This window comes from Phasianus colchicus, chromosome 3 (genome assembly GCF_987193195.1).
Source record: "Phasianus colchicus chromosome 3, bPhaCol1.hap1.1, whole genome shotgun sequence".
Lineage (NCBI taxonomy): Eukaryota > Metazoa > Chordata > Aves > Galliformes > Phasianidae > Phasianus > Phasianus colchicus.
Window position 1 is genome coordinate 95,461,202 of NC_143438.1, and position 20,312 is coordinate 95,481,513.

Consider the following 20,312-nt stretch of genomic DNA (forward strand, 5'->3'; position numbering starts at 1 on the left):
ATGGGATCTATGGGGCTCTATGGGATTCTATGGGATCTATGGGGCTCTATGGGATCTATGGGGCTCTATGGGATTCTATGGGGCTCTATGGGACCCACTGGGACCCCCAGCCCCATAGAGGAGCCCTACAGCCCCACAGCCCTGCCCCAACATCCTATGGGGCTCTATTGGGATCTATGGGATCTATGGGATTCTATGGGGCTCTATGGGACCCGCCGGAACCCCCAGCCCCATAGAGGAGCCCTAAAGCCCCACAGCCCTGCCACAACATCCTACGGGCTTTTATGGGGCTCTATGGGGCTCTATGGGGCATTATGGGGCTTTATGTGGCTCAATGGGGCTCTGTGGGGCATAGCGGGGTCTGTGAAATCCTATAGGACCCAAAACCCCATAGCAGAGCCCTGCAGCCCTGCCCTCCAACACCCAATGGTGGTCTGTGGGGCTCTATGGGACCCTATGGGACCCTATAGACCCCAAAACCCCATAGCAGCACCCACACAGCCCTCAGCCTGGCCCCACAACCCAACCCTGCCCCACACACAGCCCTGCCCTACAGCCCCCCCACATCCCACCCCACACCCCCCCCATCCCACCCCGATATCCCCCCCAACATCCATCCCACAGCCCACACCCCACCCCATACCCTACATCCCACCCCATATCCCACCCCCCACATCCCACCCACACCCCACACCCCACATCCCACCCCAAATCCACCCCATACCCCACACCCCACATCCCACACCCCCAGTCCCCATCCCTCCCCAATATCCCATACCACCCCCCATCCCACACCCCACACCCCATATCCCCCATCCTACCCCATATCCCACCCCAATACCCCCCCACATCCATCCCACCCCCCAAATCCCACCCCACACCCCCCATCCCACCCCACATCCATCCTATATCCCACATCCCATCCCACCCCCCAAATCCCACCCCATATCCCAGCCCCCACATCCCACCCCCCATCCCACCCCACCCCATATCCCCCATCCCACCCCACATCCCACATCCCACCCCAATATCCCCCCCACATCCATCCCACCCCCCAGATCCCACCCCACACCCCCCATCCCACTCCAATATCCCACCCCACATCCATCCTATACCCCACATCCCATCCCACCCCCCAAATCCCACCCCACACCCCCCATCCCACCCCACATCCATCCTATACCCCACATCCCATCCCACCCCCTAAATCCCACCCCATATCCCAGCCACTACATCCCACCCCCCATCCCACCCCACCCCATATCCCCCATCCCACCCCACATCCCACCCCAATATCCCCCCCTGCATCCACCCCATACCCCACATCCCACCCCAATATCCCCCCCCACATCCATCCCACCCCCCAAATCCCACCCCACACCCCCGCACGCCCCATCCCACCCCACATCCCACCCCAATATCCCACCTCACATCCATCCTATACCCCACATCCCATCCCACCCCCCCCATCCCACCCCACCCCATATCCCCCATCCCGCCCCACATCCCACCCCAATATCCCCCCCCACATCCATCCCACCCCAAATCCCACCCCACATCCCACCCCACACCCATCCCAACCCCCCCCCACCCCATATCCCCCGTCACCTCCCCATGGTGCTGAGGTCGTGTTTGTGCTGCCGGAAGCTGTTGATGCCCCTGACGGTGACGGCGTCGATGCGGTACCGCAGGAACAGGGAGTGGTCGCCCCGAGCGCGGCCCGCGGCCTGGTGCAGCACCATCAGCAGCAGCGTCTGCAGCCCCGAGCCCGAGTCCGGCCGCTGCAGCTGGGGGGGCAAGGGGGGGACACGAGTCAGGGGCTGCAAGGGGGGCGCGGGCCCTTTAAGAGCCGCAGGAGTGGGGTGGGAGGGTCCTGGAAGGACACAAAGGCATGGGATGGTTGGGCTGGAAAGGTCTTGAAAGGGCATGGAGACATGGAATGGGTTGGAAGGGTGCTGGAAGGTCATAGGAGAATGAGATGGTTGGGTTGGAAGGGTCCTAAAAGGTCTTAGAGACATGGGATGGGTTGGGAGGGTCCTGGAAGGTCACAGAGACATGGGATGGTTGGGCTGGAAGAGTCTTGATAGATCTCCGAGACATGGAGTCGGTTGGGAGGGTCCTGGAAGGTCATAGGAGCGTGAAGTAGTTGGATTGGAAGGGTCCTGAGAGGACACAGAGACAAGGAATGGGTGGGAAGGGTCCTGGAAGATCACAGAGACATGGGATGGAACGCCTGGTGCAGCACCATCAGCAGCAGCGTCTGCAGCCCCGAGCCCGAGTCCGGCCGCTGCAGCTGGGGGGGCAAGGGGGGGACACGAGTCAGGGGCTGCAAGGGGGGCGCGGGCCCTTTAAGAGCTGCAGGAGTGGGGTGGGAGGGGGTTGGAATGGGTTGGGAGGGTCCTGGAAGGTCTTAGAAATAGAAGATGGGTTGGGAGGGTCCTGGAAGGTCACAGAGACATGGGATGGTTGGGCTGAAAGAGTCTTGATAGATCTCCGAGACATGGAGTGGGTTGGGAGGGTCCTGGAAGGTCATAGGAGCATGAGATGGCTGGGTTGGAAGGGTTCTGAGAGGGCACAGAGACATGGGATGGGTTGGAAAGGTCCTTGCAGCTGACACAGCCATGGATGGAACTCCAGGTGCAGCACCATCAGCAGCAGCGTCTGCAGCCCCGAGCCCGAGTCCGGCCGCTGCAGCTGGGGGGGACAAGGGGGGGACACAAGTCAGGGGCTGCAAGGGGGGCGCGGGCCCTTTAAGAGCCGCAGGAGTGGGGTGGGAGGGGGTTGGAATGGGTTGGGAGGGTCCTGGAAGGACACAAAGGCATGGGATGGGTTGGAAAGGTCATAGAGACAAGGAATGGTTGGGTTGGAAAGGTCTTGAAAGGGCATGGAGACATGGAATGGGTTGGGAGGGTCCTGGAAGGTCACGGAGGCATGGGATGCATTGGAAGAGTCATGGAAGGACAAAGAAGCATGGGATGGTTGGGTTGGAAGGGTTCTGAGAGGGCACAGAGACATGGGATGGGTTGGAAGGGTCCTGGAAGGTCATAGGAGCATGAGATGGTTGGGTTGGAAGAGTCCTGGAAGGTCTTAAGAGACATCAAATGGGATGGAAGGGTCTTGGAAGGTCATAGGAGCATGAGATGGTTGGGTTGGAAGGGTCCCGGAAGGTCTTAGAGCATGGGATGGTTGGGTTGGAAGGGTTCTGAGATGGCACAGAGAAATGGATTGAGTTGGAAGGGTCCTGGAAGGTCAGAGAGGCATGGGACAGTTGGGTTGAAAGGGTTCTGAAAGGACTTAGAGACAAGGCATGGGTTGGAAGGGTCTTGGAAGGTCATGGAGGTATGAGATGGTTGGGTTGGAAGGGTCCTGAAAGGTCCTGGAGGCAAGGGAAGGGGTTGGAAGGGTCCTGGAAGGTCACAGAGACACAGGATGGTTGGGTTGAAGGGTCCTTGCAATTCTTGGAGGCATGGAAGGGGTTGGAAGGTCCTGGAAGATCACAGTGCTATGGAAGACTCGCACTGAAAGAGTCCTGAAAGGTCTTAAAGACATGGAATGGGTCCCACCACAAACACGTGTCAGACATGACATACACATGTCAGACCCCACAAACATGTGTCAGACATGACAAACACGTGTCAGACCCCACAAACACACGTCACACCCCACAGACACGTGTTACACCCCACAAACATGTGTCAGACCCCCCCAAAAAAGTCAGACACCACAAACACGTGTCAGGTCCCACAAACACATGTCAGACACCACAAACACGTTTCAGACATGACACACGTGTCAGACCCCACAAACACATGTCACAGATCCCACAAACACGTGTCAGACCGCACAAACACAGGTCAGACATGACAAACATGTGTCAGGTCCCACAAGCACATGTCAGACACCACAAACATGTTTCAGACATGATAAACACGTGACAGACCGCACAAACACACGTCACACCCCACAGACACGTATCACACCCCTCAGACACGTGTCACACCCCACAAGCACACGTCACACCGCACAGACATGTGTCACACCCCACAAGCACGTGTCACACCCCACAAACATGTTTCAGACATGACAAACACATGTCAGACCCCACAAACACACGTCACACCCCACAAACATGTGTTACACCCCACAGACATGTGTCAGACCCCACAAGCACACCTTACACCCCACAGACACGTGTCACATCCCACAAACTCGTGTCAGACCCCACAAACACAGGTCAGACATGACAAACACGTGTCAGACCCCAGAAACACACATCACACCCCACAGACACGTGTTACACCCCACAAACACACGTCACACCCCACAAACGTGTAACACCCCACAAACACGTGTCAGAACCCACAAGCACACGTCACACCCCACAGACACGTCTCACACCCCACAAGCACACGTCACAGCCCACAAACATCTGTCAGACATGACAAACACGTGTCACACCCCACAAACATGTTTCAGACATGACAAACACGTGTCACACCCCACAAACACGTGTCAGACCCCACAAACACGTGTCAGACATGACAAACACATGTCACACCCCACAAACACACGTCACACCCCACAGACACGTGTCACACCCCACAAAACACACGTCACACCCCACAAACACACATCACACCGCACAAACATGTGTCACACCCCACAAGCACATGTCACACCCCACAGACATGTGTCACACCCCACAAACACGTGTCAGACATGACAAACACGTGTCACACCCCACAGACACGTGTCACCCCCCACAGACACGTGTCAGACATGACCAACACCTGTCACACCCCACAGACACGTGTCACCCCCCACAGACACGTGTCAGACATGACCAACACCCGTCACACCCCACAGACACGTGTCACCCCCCACAACCCCCCCTTCCCCCTCCCCCCCGCCACACGCGTGTCCGGCCCCACCTTGCCCTGGACGGTGCAGATCATGCCCGCCTTCTGGCAGCACGCGTGGAAGAGGCTGAGCAGATCCATGTTGGGCAGCTGCCCGTTCAGCCCCTCCAGCACCACGTCCACGCTGGTCACCACGTCGCTGCTCAGCTCCAAGGCCACGGCGGCCTGGATGGCCCCGGCGCGGCCCATGGCGCCCGACCACTGCGTGGCTGCCGTGACGTGGCGTGTCACACGCGTGTGCAAACGCGGGACGTCGGATCCCATGTTCCCATCCCATGGCCCCAGCACACGTTCCCAGCCCGTCTTCCCATCCCATGTTTCGGCGGTGTCCCCATGTCCCCACCATGTCCCCACCCCATGTCCCCATCCCATGTCCCCTCCATGTTCCCATCCCATGTTCCCATCCCATGTCCCAGTGGTGTCCCCATGTTCCCACCCCATGTCCCCATCCCATATCCCATCCATGTCCTCATCCCATATTCCCACTCATGTTCCCATCCCATGTCCCTATGGTGTCCCCATGTCCCCATGTCCCCAAATCCCCATCCCATGTCCCCTCCATGTCCCCTCCATGTCCTCTCCATGTCCCCACCATGTCCCCACCCCATGTCCCCACCCCATGTCCCCACCCCATGTTCCCTCCATGTCCCCACCCCATGTCCCCACCCCATGTCCCATCCATGTCCTTATCCCATGTTCCCACTCATGTCCCCTCCATGTCCCCATCGCATGTCCCCATCCCATGTCCCTATGGTGTCCCCATGTCCCCATCCCATGTTCCCAGTGCTGTCCCCATGTCCCCATATCCCCATGTCCCCATATCCCCATGTTCCCACCCCATGTCCCCATCCCATGTCCCCATCCCATGTCCCAGTGTCTCATGTCCCCACGCTGTCCCCACATTCCCTGGTGACCCCATGTCCCCATGCCATCCCCGTGTCCCCCTGGTATCCCCACACCTCCTGCTGTCCCCATGTCCCCACACACCCCCACTGTCCCCATGTCCCCCCACCCCCCCCACCCCCCATGTCCCCCTGCTGTCCCCACAGACCTCACTGTTCCCCATGCTGTCCCCATGCTGTCCCCATGTCCCCACATCCCCCATGTCCCCCCGCTGTCCCCATGTCCCCACACCCTCCATGTCCCCACATCCCTCCACTTCCCCATGTCCCCATGCTGTCCCCATGTCCCCACACCCCCCATGTCCCCATGTCCCCCCGCCGTCCCCACACCCCCCATGTCCCCACACCCCCATGTCCCCCCGCTGTCCCCATGTCCCCACACCCCCCATGTCCCCATGCTGTCCCCATGTCCCCACACCCCCAGCTGTCCCCATGTCCCCCCACTGTCCCCATGTCCCTCCACCCCCCCACCCTCCCGTGTCCACCTGCTGTCCCCATGTCCCCACACCCCCCATGTCCCCCCGCTGTCCCCACGTCCCTCCACCCCCCCACCCTCCCGTGTCCACCTGCTGTCCCCATGTCCCCACACCCCCCCATGTCCCCATGTCCCTCCACTGTCCCCACAATCCCCATGTCCCCACACCCCCCCATGTCCCCATGTCCCTCCACTGTCCCCACAATCCCCATGTCCCCACACCCCCCGCTGTCCCCATGTCCCCATGCTGTCCCCATGTCCCCCCGCTGTCCCCATGTCCCCCTGCTGTCCCCACACCCCCCATGTCCCCCCGCTGTCCCCATGTCCCCCTGCTGTCCCCACACCCCCCATGTCCCCCCGCTGTCCCCATGTCCCCATGCTGTCCCCATGCCCCCACACCCCCCATGTCCCCACATCCCCATGCTGTCCCCATGCCCCCACACCCCCCATGTCCCCCCGCTGTCCCCACGTCCCCCCGCTGTCCCTGTGTCCCCCCGCTGTCCCCGTGTCCCCCCACATCCCCCCCGGCTGACCGGAGCGGTTGCAGTCATGGTACGCCTCCAGCCAGGCCTCCATGCCCAGCACGTCGTGTTCGTTCACCAGGAAGATGAGGTCCTTGGCCCAGTAGATCTGCTCTGTGGGGGGACAGCGGGGACATTGGGGACAACGGGGACTCTGGGGACGCGGGGGGTATTGGGGGTGTGGGGGACATTGGGGGTGTAGGGACACTGGGGATGTGGGGACTTGGGGGGACATTGGGGACATTGGGGACAACGGGGACATTGGGGATGTGGGGACTTGGGGGGATGTTGGGGACATTGGGGATATGGGGGGACATTGGGGACATTGGGGATGTGGGGACTTGGGGGGGATGCTGGGGACATTGGGGATGTGGGGGGACATTGGGGACAACAGGGACATTGGGGACGCAGGGGGTATTGGGGGTGTGGGGGACATTGGGGGTGTGGGGACATTGGGGACATGGGGACAGTGGGGACGTTGAGGACTTGGGGGGGACTTGAGGGGGACATTGGGGATGTGGGGGGGACACTCGGGACTTGGGGGGACAACGGGGACACTGGGGACGCGGGGGGTATTGGGGGTGTGGGGGACATTGGGGGTGTAGGGACACTGGGGACGTGGGGACAGTGGGGATGTGGGGACTTGGGGGGATGTTGGGGACATTGGGGATGTGGGGGGACATTGGGGACAATGGGGACATTGGGGATGTGAGGGGGAGAGTGAGGACTTGAGGGGGACATTGGGGACATTGGGGACGTTGGGGATGTGGGGACATCGGGGACATAGGGACTTTGGGGACATGGGGGGGACACTGGGAAGGTTGGGGACGTGGAGGGGACAGTGGGGACATGGGGGGACATTGGGGACATTGGGGACTTGGGAGGGACGTTGGGGACATTGAGGACGTGGGGAGGACATTGGGGACATGGGGACATGGGGACATTGGGGATGTGGGGACATTGGGGATGTGGGGACATTGGGGACATTGAGGACGTGGGGGGGACGTTGGGGACATTGGGGGAATATTGGGGACGTGGGGAGGACATTGGGGACTTGGGGGGAACATTGGGGACGTGGGGACATTGGGGACATGGGGGGGACAGTGAGGACTTGAGGGGGACATTGGGGACATGGGGGGGACGTTGGGGACTTGGGGGGGACATTGGGGATGTGGGGGAGACACTGGGGACATTGGGGACATGGGGGGGACACTGGGGGACGTTGGGGACGTGGGGACATTGGGGACACTGGGGGACATTGGGGACACTGGGGATGTGAGGACATTGGGGACGCAGGGGAGACATTGGGGACATTGGGGACATGGAGGGGACACTGGGGACGTTGGGGACGTGGAGGGGATATTGGGGACATGGGGGGGACATTGGGGATGTTGGGGACTTGGGGGGGACGTTGGGGACATTGGGGACATTAAGGACGTGGGGAGGACATGGGGGACATTGGGGACATGGGGACACTGGGGACGTGGGGACATTGGGGACTTGGGGGGACATTGGGGGCTTGGGGACATTGGGGACGTGGGGACATTGGGGACATTGGGGACTTTGGGGACATTGGGGTCATTGGGAACACTGGGGTCACTGGGGACACTGGGGACAGTGGTGACACTGGGGACAATGCGGTCATTGGGGTCACTGGGGACATTGTGGACACTGGGGACATTGGAGTCATTGGGGACATTGGGGCCATTTGGGACTTTGGGGACACTGGGGTCATTGGGGAGACAGGGGTGGTGACACTGGGGTGGTGACACTGGGGCGGTGACACAAGTGACACAGGTGACACAGGAGTGGTGACACTGGGGTGGTGACACAGGGGACACAGGTGACACAGGTGACACTGGGGTGGTAATACAGGGGTGGTGACACAGGTGACACAGGTGACATAGGTGACACACGGGTGGTGACACAGGGGTGGTGACACTGGGGTGGTAATGCAGGGGTGGTGACACAGGTGACACAGGGGACACAGGGGACACAGGGGTGGTGACACTGGGGTGGTGACACAGGTGACAGAGGTGACACGGGTGACATGGGTGACACAGGGGACACAGGGGTGGTGACACAGGGGTGGTGGCACAGGTGACACTGGAGTGGTGACACAGGTGACACAGGGGACACAGGGGTAGTGACACAGGGATGGTGACACAGGTGACATAGGTGACACAGGGGACACTGGGGTGGTGACACAGGTGACACGGGGGACACAGGGGACACAGGTGACAGAGGTGACACGGGTGACACAAGGGTGGTGACACAGAGGTGGTGACACAGGGGACACAGGGGTGGTGACACAGTGACAGAGGTGACAGAGGTGACACAGGGGACACAGGGGTGGTAACACAGAGGTGGTGACAGAGGTGACACAGGGGACACAGAGATGGTGACACAGGTGACAGGTGACACAGAGGTGGTTACACAGGGGACACTGGGGTGGTGACACAGGTGACACGGGTGACAGGTGACAGAGGTGACAGAGGTGACAGTGACACAGGTGACACAGTGACACAGGTGACACGGGGGACACAGGTGACACGGGGGACACAGAGATGGTGACACAGGTGACACAGGTGACACTGGGGTGGTGACACAGAGGTGACAGAGGTGACACGGTGACCCCGGTGACCCCGCCGACAGAGGCGGCGCGGTGCCGCACCCCGGAAGTAGGCGGCGAGGGCCAGCAGCAGCCCGACGGCGTGCGCGTTGTGCGGCGGGGCGGAGCAGGGCGCGCTGAGCAACAGCGCCTCCGTGCGGGCGGCGCGGGGGGCGCGCAGGATGCCGAACACGTTGGTGCCGCGCACCGCCTGCGGGACGCCGGGATGTGGGGCGCCGCGCGGCTGGGACACGGCCCGCCCCACAGCCGCCCCATAGATGGGCCATAGGTGGGCCATAGCCGCCCCATAGCCGCCCCATAGCTGCCCCATAGATGGGCCATAGGTGACCCCTAGCTGCCCCATAGGTGACCCATAGATGGGCCATAGGTGGGCCATAGCCGCCCCATAGCCGCCCCATAGCTGCCCCATAGGTGACTCATAGCTGCCCCATAGACGGGCCATAGGAGACCCATAGCCGCCCCATAGCCGCCCCATAGATGGGCCATCCCTGCCCCATAGCTGCCCCATAGGTGGGCCATCCCTGCCCCATAACCGCCCCACAGGTGACCCATAGCTGCCCCATAGCTGCCCCATAGACGGGCCATAGGAGACCCATAGCCGCCCCATAGATGGGCCATAGGTGACCCATAGCTGCCCCATAGATGGGCCATAGGTGACCCATAGCTGCACCATAGCCGCCCCATAGATGGGCCATAGGTCACTCATAGCTGCACCATAGACGGGCCATAGGAGACCCATAGCCGCCCCATAGCCGCCCCATAGATGGGCCATCCCTGCCCCATAGCTGCCCCATAGCTGCCCCATAGGTGGGCCATAGCCACCCCATAGCTGCCCCATAGATGGGCCATCCCTGCCCCATAGGTGACCCATAGATGGGCCATCCCTGCCCCATAGCTGCCCCATAGCTGCCCCATAGCTGCCCCATAGGTGGGCCATAGGAGACCCATAGCCGCCCCATAGCCGCCCCATAGATGGGCCATCCCTGCCCCATAGCTGCCCCATAGGTGACCCATAGATGGGCCATCCCTGCCCCATAGCTGCCCCATAGGTGACCCATAGATGGGCCATCCCTGCCCCATAGCTGCCCCATAGCCGCCCCATAGATGGGCCATCCCTGCCCCATAGCTGCCCCATAGGTGACCCATAGATGGGCCATCCCTGCCCCATAGCCGCCCCATAGCCGCCCCATAGATGGGCCATCCCTGCCCCATAGCTGCCCCATAGCCGCCCCATAGATGGGCCATCCCTGCCCCATAGCTGCCCCATAGGTGACCCATAGATGGGCCATCCCTGCCCCATAGCTGCCCCATAGGTGGGCCATAGGAGACCCAGAGCCGCCCCATAGCTGCCCCATAGATGGGCCATAGGTGACCCATAGCTGCCCCATAGGTGACCCATAGATGGGCCATCCCTGCCCCATAGCTGCCCCATAGGTGACCCATAGCTGCCCCATAGATGGGCCATAGGTGAACCATCCCTGCCCCATAGCCACCCCATAGCTGCCCCATAGGTGACCCATAGCCGCGCCATGGATGGGCCATAGGAGACCCATAGCTGCCCCATAGGTGGGCCATCCCTGCCTCATAGCTGCCCCATAGCTGCCCCATAGGTGGGCCATAGCTGCCCCATAGATGGGCCCCATAGCTGCCCCATAAGTGGGCCATCCCTGCCCCATAACCGTCCCATAGGTGACCCATAGCTGCCCCATAGCCGCCCCATAGCTGCCCCATAGGTGGGCCATAGGTGACCCATAGCTGCCCCATAGGTGCCCCATAGGTGCCCCATAGGTGACCCATAGCCGCCCCATAGGTGGGCCATAGGTGACCCATAGATGCCCCATAGATGGGTCATTCCTACCGCATAGCCTCCCCATAGCTGCCCCATAGATGGGCCCTATAGCTGCCCCATAGCTGCCTCATAGATGGCCCATCCCTGCCCCATCGATGTCCCACAGCTGCCCCATAGATGGGCCCCATAGCTGCCCCATAGGTGGGCCATAGCTGCGCCAAAGCTGCCCCATAGATGGGCCATAGGTGACCCATGGATGGGCCATAGGTGGGCCACAGGTGCCCCATAGCTGCCCCATTGCTGCCCCATAGCCACCCCATAGCTGGGCCAATAGGCGACCCATAGCTGCCCGATAGCTGCCCCATAGATGGGCCCCATAGCTGCCCCATAGGTGGGCCCCATCGCTGCCCCATAGCTGCCCCATAGGTGGGCCATACCTGCCCCATAGCCACCCCATAGCCGCCCCATAGATGGGCCCCATCGCTGCCTCATAGCTGCCCCATAGGTGGGCCATCCCTGCCCCATAGCTGCCCCATAGTGACCCACGGCTGCCCCACAGTGACCCCCCCTCACCACGCCATAGCGCTGCCCCCCACACCCCCCCATTACCGCCCCATAGCGCTGCGCCCCCCATTCCCCCCAATTACCGCCCCATAGCAATGCCCCCCCATTACCTCCCCATAACAGCCCCCCCAGCACCACCCCATTGCAATGCCTCCCCCATCCCCCCCAAATTACCCCCGTAACGCCCCCCCAATTACCACCCCATAGCAATGCCCCCCCATTCCTGCCCCCCAATTACCCCCCCACATCCCCCCGCATCACCACCCCATAGCAGTGACCCCCACAACTGCCCCCCCCATATCTCCCCCCCCATCACCACCGCATAACAGTGACCCCCCCAATTACACCCCCAATACCTCAACCCCCCCCATCACCACCCCATAGCAGTGCCCCCCCATATTCCCACCCCATAACTCCCCCCCATCACCACCCCATAGCAGTGACCCCCCGCAATTACCCCCCCATAACTGCCCCCATCACCACCCCATAGCAGTGCCCCCCCATATCACCACCCCATAACAGTGCCCTCCCCTCCCCCCCATCACCACCCCATAACAGTGACCCCCCCCAATTACCCCCCCATAACCACCCCAAAGCACTGCCCTCCCATCACCACCTCATAGCACTGCCCCCCCTCCCCCCCATCACCACCCCATAGCCCTGCCCCCCCCTCCCCCCCATCACCACCCCATAGCAGTGACCAACCCCCCCCAACTGCCCCCCCCATAATTCCCCCCTCATCACCACCCCAAAACAGTGACCCCCCCAATTACCCCCCCATAACTCCCCCCCCATCACCACCCCATAGCACTGCCCCCCCTCCCCCCATCACCACCCCATAACAGTGACCGACCCCCCCCAACTGCCCCCCCCATAAAACTCCCCCTCATCACCACCCCATAGCACTGCCCCCCCCTCCCCCCCATCACCACCCCATAACACTGAGCCCCCCCATATCACCACCCCATAGCAGTGTCCCCCCCCCCATCACCACCCCATAGAAGTGTCCCCCCCCTTCTCCCCCCCCCCGGCGCTGCCCCCCCGCTCACGTATCTCTCCCTGCTCTCATCGGGGAAGGGCAGCGTCCTGGCGAAGCGCTGCGTGTGAACCTCCAGCCCCAGCGCCCACATGGTGCGCTGCAGCCACCGCACCGGCATCCCGCTGGGGGGGCGGATAAATGGGGGGGGTCGGGGGGGGGGAGGTACGGGACCCCCCCTCAATGCTGCCCGTGGACCCAGATTCCACCGCCCCCCCATCACCCATTGCTGGCAATGAACGCAGACGCCCCCCTCCTCCCCCCAGGGCTGCAGCCACCGCACCGGCATCCCGCTGGGGGGGGGGCGGATAAATGGGGGGGTCGGGGGGGGGAGGTACGGGCCCCCCCCTCGTTGCTGGCAATGGACCCAAATGCCCCCCCCAGGGCTGCAGCCACGACCCCAGAATGCCCCTATGGGGGGGGGGGGGGGCAAAAAGGGGAGGTGAGGGGGGGTGAGGGGGGGTAAGGGGGAGGGATGTAGGGCAAAAAGGGGGGGTGGGTTGAGGGGAAATATGGGGGGGGATTCGCAGGGGGGGATGTGGGGTACGGGACCCCCCCGCATTGCTGGCAATGGACCCAAATGCCCCCCCCCCCCCCAGGGCTGCAGCCACCACCACAGAATGTCACCCCCCCAGCCCCCCCCACCCCAATCCCCCCCCACCCCACTGCCTCCCCCTCAGCCCCCCACCCCATAACCCCCTCACACCAAAGCCCACCCTCCCCATTGCCCCCCCCACCCCATAGCCCACCCCATAACCCCCCCACAGCCCCACCACCCCATTGCCCCCCCCCACCCCATAACCGCCCCCACAGCCCCTCCCCACCGCCCCCCCCATAACCCCCCTACCCCATTGCCCCCCCCACCCCCACAGCCCCCCCCACCCCATAGCCCACCCCATAATCCCCCCACAGCCCCCTCACCCCATTGCCCCTCCCTCACCCCCCACCCCATAGACCGCCTCCCCCATCGCCCCCCCACCCCATTGCCTCCCAAAGCCCCCCCCACCCCCCCACAGCCCCCCCACCCCATAACCCCCCACCCCACAGCCCACCCCCCCAACCCTCCCTACCCCCACCCCATTGCCCCCCCCACCCCCTTCCCCCCTATGCCCCCCAACCCCCCCCACCCCATAGCCCCTCCCCATTGCCCCCACCACCCCATAGCCCCCCAAACCCCCACTGCTCCTCCCTCATCCCCCACCCCATAACCCCCCCACAGCCCCCCCTCACCCCCCCCCATAGCCCACCCCCACCATCGCTCCCCCCACCCCATAGCCCACCCCACCCCACAGCCCCCCCCCTCACCCCCCACCCCATAACCCCCCCCACCCCATTGCCCCCCCCACCCCTTCAGCCCCCCCTACCCCATTGTCCCCCCCCACCCAACCCCCCCCACAGCCCCCCCACCCCATTGTCCCCCCCTACCCCTGCCCCATAACCCCCCCCCACCCCTTCAGCCCCCCCCACCCCCACCCCATAACCCGCACCCACCCCATTGCCCCCCCCAGCCCCTCCCCCCTATGGCCCCCAACCCCCCCACCCCATAGCCCACTCTCCCCATTGCCCCCCCACCCCATAGCCCACCCCATAACCCCCCCACACCCCCCCAACCCATTGCCCCCCCCTCACCCCCTAACCCATAACCCCCCCCCACAGCCCACCTCCCCACAGCCCCCCCACCCCATAGCTCACCCCCTAACGCCCCCAACCCCGCCCCATAACCCCCCCCACCCCATTGCCCACAGCCCCCCATTGCCCCCCCCACCCCATAACCCCCCCTCAACCCCCGTATACCCGCCCCCATAACCCCGCCCCGCATAACCCCGCCCCCATAACCCCGCCCCCCATAACCCCGCCTCCCCATAACCCCGCCCCCATAGCCCCCGTAGCCCCGCCCCCGTAGCCCCGCCCCCCGTAGCCCCGCCCCCCATAACCCCACACCCATAACCCCGCCCCCCATAGCCCCGCCCCCCTTACCCCCATAGCCCCGCCCCCTATAGCCCCGCCCCCCGTAGCCCCGCCCCCCGCTGACCCCGCGGCGTCCCGCTGCGCACTGAAGTCCCTGCCGAAGGCGGCGGCGGCGGCGCCGTGGCGGAAGCGCTCGTCCACCATGGTGGAGCCCATGGCGTTCTCGGACATGGCGCTGCGCGGGGCCAGCGGGGGCAGCGCCGCGAACCACGACAGCCCGGCCACGTAGCACAGCGCGCTAAGGGCGGAAGTGGGGTCGCGGGGTCACGGGGTCACGGGGTCACATGGTCACTTATGGGGTTATGGGGCGATATGGGATGGGGGCAGCGCCGCGAACCACGACAGCCCGGCCACGGAGCACAGCGCGCTAAGGGCGGAAGTGGGGTCACGGGGTCACGGGGTCACTTAGGGGGTTGTACGGGGTTATGGGGTCTGTATGGGGTTATGGGGTCACTTATGGGGTCATGAGGTCTGTATGGGGTTATGGGGTCTGTATGGGGTTATGGGGTCACTTATGGGGTTTGGGGTTATGGGGTCATGGGGTCATGGGGTCACTTATGGGGTTATGGGGTCTGTATGGGGTTATGGGGTCACGTAGGGGGTCATGGGGTTATAGAGTCACTTAGGGGGGTCATGGGGTTATATGGGGTTATGGGGTCATGGGGTTATGGGGTCACTTATGGGGTTATGGGGTCTGTATGGGGTTATGGGGTCACTTATGGGGTTATGGGGTCACTTAGGGGGTCATGGGGTTATGGGGTCACTTATGGGGTTATGGGGTCTGTATGGGGTTATGGGGTCTGTATGGGGTCTGTATGGACTTATGGGGTCACTTAGGGGGTTATGGGGTCTGTATGGGGTTATGGGGTCTGGATGGAGTCATGGGGTCACTTATGGGGTTATGGGGTCTGTAAGGGATCATGGGGTCACTTATGGGGTTATGGGGTCTGTATGGGGTTGTGGGGTCTGTATGGGGTCTGTATGGAGTTATGGGGTCACTTAGGGGGTCATGGGGTCATGGGGTTATGGGGTCACTTATGGGGTCATGGGGTCTGTATGGGGTCTGTATGGAGTTATGGGGTCACTTAGGGGGTCATGGGGTCACTAATGGGGTCATGGGGTTATAGGGTTATGGGAGGCTATAAGATTTGGGGTTATGGGGTTATAGGGTCTGTATGGGATTATGGGGTCTGTATGGGATTATGGGGTCTGTATGGGGTCTGTATGGACTTATGCAGTCACTTAGGGGGTTATGGGGTCTGTATGGGGTCATGGGGTCACTTAGGGGGTCACGGGGTCATGGGGTCATGGGGTCACTAATGGGGTCATGGGGTCTGTATGGGGTTATGGGGTCACTTAGGGGGTCATGGGGTTATGGGGTCACTTAGGGGGTCATGGGGTCTGTATGGGGTTATGGGGTCTGGATGGGGTTATGGGGCGATATGGGATGGGGGCAACGCTGCGAACCACGACTCCCGGCCACGGAGCACAGCGCGCTAAGGGAGGGCGGGGGGGGTTATGGGGTCATGGGGTCACTTATGGGGTCATGGGGTTACGGGGTCTGTATGGGGTTATGGGGAGTTATAGAGTATGGGGTTATATGGGGTTATACGGGGTTATATGGGCTTATGCAGTCATGGGGTTATGGGGTCTGTATGGGGTTATGGGGTCATGGGGTCTGTATGGGATCATGTGGTCTGAATGGGGTTATGGGGTCATGGGGTCACTTATGGGGTTATGGGGTCTGTATGGGGTCTGTATGGGGTTATGGGGTCTGTATGGGGTGTTATGGGGTTATGGGGTTGTATGGGGTCTGTATGGGGTTATGGGGTCACTTATGGGGTTATGGGGTTATGGGGTCATGGTGTCACTTATGGGGTCATGGGGTCTGTATGGGGTCTGTATGGGGTTCTGTATCAGGTCTATATGGGGTTATGGGGTCTGTATGGGGTTATGGGGTTTGGGGTTATGGGGTGGGGGTTTGAAGTTTGTGGGGTGGGAGGTTGTGGGGTTTGTGGGTCACATCGGGGTGTGGGGCTGCATGGGGAAGGGATGGGGGACGGATGGGGGATTTATGGGGCCGGATGGGGCAGTGGGGGGAAATATGAGGGCATATAGGGTCACATGGGGTCATATGGGGCCATATGGGGTGATGTGGGGCCATATGGGGGCATATAGGGACATATGGGGGCATATAGGGCCGTATGGGGACACAAGGTGCCATATAGTGTCGCATGGGGCCTTATGGAGATATATGGGGCAGTGTGGAGACATAAGGTGCCATGTAGGGTCATGTGGGACCATATGGGGCCGTATAGGGATATATGGGGCAGTGTGGGGCCATACGGGGCCATATAGGGCCGGATGGGGACACAAGGTGCTATATAGGGCCATATGGGGCCATACGGGGCCATATAGGGCTGGATGGGGACACAAGGTGCTATATAGGGCCCCATGGGGCCATATGGGGCTGTATGGGGATACATGGGGCAGTGTGGGGCCATATGGGGCCATATAGGGCCATATGGGGACACAAGGTGCCATATAGGGTCACGTGGGGCCATATGGGGCCATATAGGGATACATGGGGCAGTGTGGGGCCATATGGGGCCATATAGGGATATATGGGGCAGTGTGGGGCCATATGGGGCCATATAGGGCCGTACGGGCGGTGACGCACCATAGGGGCACGTTGAAGCGCTGCAGGATGCGGGTCAGCACGCGCCGGCACTGCGGGTCGGACAGCAGCCCCATAGCGGCACTTATGGGGCGCGCGGCGCTCCTCCGCCCCACAGGGAACCCCTCTGCCCTACAAGTGAGGGAACGCGGAGCTCAGCGCCCCATAAGTGACACCCACGGCAGCTCAGCCCCCCAACTGCCCCACATCACCCCACAGACCTCATAACCAACCCACAGCCCCCATGTCTGCCCCACAACCCCCTATCCGCCCCATAACCACTCCATAGCACCCATGTCTGCCCCACAACCCCATATCCTCCCCATAACCACCCCACAGCCCCATATCTGCCCCCCCAACTGCCCCACAACCCCCATATCTACCCCATATCCACCCCACAGCCCCCATATTGGCCCTATAACTATCCTGCAGGCCCCATATCCGCCCCATAACTGCCTCACAGCCCCCATATCTGCCCCACAACCCATATCCGCCCCATAACCACCCCACAGCCCCATATCTGCCTCCCACAGCCCCCATATCCGCCCCATAACCACCCCATAGCACCCATGTCTGCCCCACAACCCCACATCCGCCCCATAACCACCCCATAGCCTCCATATCCGTCCCACAACCCCCTATCTGCCCCATAACCACCCCACAACCCCATATCTGCCCCACAACCCCCTATCTGCCCCATAACCACCCCACAACCCCATATCTGCCCTACAACCCCATATCTGCCCCACAACCCCATATCCACCCCATAACCACCCCATAGCCCCATATCTGCCCCATAACCACCCTGCAGGCCCCATATCTGCCCCCCAATTGCCCCACAACCCCATACCCGCCCCCTAACCACCCCATAACCCCCATATCTGCCCCCTAACCACCCCACAGCCCCATATCTGCCCCCACAGCCCCCATATCTGCCCCCCAACTGCCCCACTGCCCCATAACCACCCCCCAACTGCCCCACAGCCTCCATATCAGCATCACAGCCCTCATATCCGCCCCATAACCACCCCACAGCCCCATATCCGCCCCATAACCACCCCACAGCCTCCATATCTGCCCCCACAGCCCCCACATTCACCCCACAACCACCCCACAGCACCCATATCTGCCCTCACCCCACACCCCAAACCCCCAGACCCTACACCCACACCTGCCTCACTGACCCCATACCCCCACACCCCATATCCACCGACCCCATAACCCCACAGACCCCATAGCCACATACCCCACAACCTAAATGACCCCATAACCCCACACACCCCATAACCTAACTGACCCCATAAACCCACACACCCCAACCCCCACACCCCATGTCCACTGACCCCATACCCCCACACCCCATACCCATTGATCCCACACCCACTGACCCCACACCCACTCACTCCACACCCACACACCCCATAACCCCACTGTCCCCATACCTACCCTACAGACACGATACCCACAACCCCATACACCCACACACCCCATAACCCCAAACACCCCATAACCCTCACACCCCATACTCACTGACCCCATACCCACAAACTCAAAAACCCCACTGACCCCATAACCCCACACACCCCATAACCCCACACAGTCCATAACCCCACACCCCATACTCACTGACCCCATAACCCCACACCTCATAACCCCACTGACCCCATACCCACAGACCCCATAACCTCAAAGACCCCATAACCTCAAAGACCCCATTAACCCTCACACCCCACAACCCCACACACCCCATAACCTCAAAAACCCCACAATCCCACACACCCCATAACCCCACAGGCCCCACACCCCATAACCCCACACACCCCACAACCCCATTCACCCCATAACCTCAAAGGCCCCACAACCCCACAGACCCCATAACCCTCACACCCCATAACCCCACTCACCCCACAACCTCACAGACCCCATAACCCCACACACCCCACAACCCCACTCACCCCATAACCTCAAAGGCCCCACAACCCCACAGACCCCATAACCCTCACAGACCCCACAACCCCACAGATCCCATAACCCCACAGACCCCATAACCCCACACACCCCACACCTCATAACTCTCATACCCCACAACCCCACACACCCCATAACCCCACAGACCCCACAACCCCACGGACCCCATAACCCCACACACCCCACAACCCCACTCACCCCTTAACCTCAAAGGCCCCACAACCCCACAGACCCCATAACCCCACACACCCCATAACCCTCACACCCCCATAACCCCACAACCCCACAGACCCCATAATCCCACAAGCCCACAGACCCCACAACCCCACAGACCCCATAACCCCCCCCCCAGACCCCACAGCCGCCCCACCGCCCCGCCCCGCCCCCACCTGCTTTCACTCCGTTCCCGACCGGAACCGCCCGCTCGGTCCGGCGCTCCGCGGAGCTCTCTGCGCATGCGCGGGGGCGGGACTTCCGGTAGGATCGCACCAATGGGCGGGGATGTGGCGGAGGGGCGGGGCGGGCCCGCGTGGAGCGGCGCTCCGCCGTCCTCCTCCCGTTGTCCTGCCAGGACCCTTCGGCCCAACGCGTTTACTGATCTTCCAGGACCCTCCCAATAAGATCCATTCAGTGATGAGCTTCCAGGACCTTTAAGGCCAACCCACTTATTGATCTTCCAGGACCCTTCCAATAAAACCCATTCAGAGATGACCTTCCAGGACCCTCCCAATAAAACCCACTCAATGATGACCTTCCAGGACCCTTCAGCAGAACCCATTTATTGACCTTCTGGGACCCTTGGAACCCAACCCATTCAGTGATGACCTTCCAGGACCCTTCGACCAAATCCATTTATTGATC

The 20,312-nt window shown here is 62.1% G+C and overlaps 1 protein-coding gene and 1 pseudogene across 7 annotated transcripts in view; both read right to left on the reverse strand.

The window, feature by feature from the left end:
• Positions 1-19,968, reverse strand: part of GPAA1 (glycosylphosphatidylinositol anchor attachment 1) — a 32,561-nt gene extending 12,593 nt beyond the window's left edge. For 6 of the 7 annotated variants that reach the window (XR_016465395.1, XM_090138248.1, XM_090138249.1 and 3 more), the window contains exons 1-8: positions 19,841-19,968; positions 17,487-17,615; positions 14,871-15,044; positions 12,852-12,963; positions 9,492-9,639; positions 6,830-6,931; positions 4,932-5,128; positions 1,609-1,787 (exon numbers count right to left, since the gene is read on the reverse strand). Coding sequence is in view for 5 of the 7 variants with exons in the window: in XM_090138248.1 (XP_089994374.1) it covers positions 1,609-1,787; positions 4,932-5,128; positions 6,830-6,931; positions 9,492-9,639; positions 12,852-12,963; positions 14,871-15,044; positions 17,487-17,615; positions 19,841-19,908 (1,109 nt within the window). In the remaining 2 variants the exon portion in view is untranslated. The remainder of the gene's footprint in view (positions 1-1,608; positions 1,788-4,931; positions 5,129-6,829; positions 6,932-9,491; positions 9,640-12,851; positions 12,964-14,870; positions 15,045-17,486; positions 17,616-19,840) is intronic. The other variant, XR_016465396.1, reaches the window with a different exon arrangement.
• LOC149918800 (uncharacterized) lies at positions 6,940-8,657 on the reverse strand (annotated as a pseudogene).
• Positions 19,969-20,312: the final 344 nt, after the last annotated feature.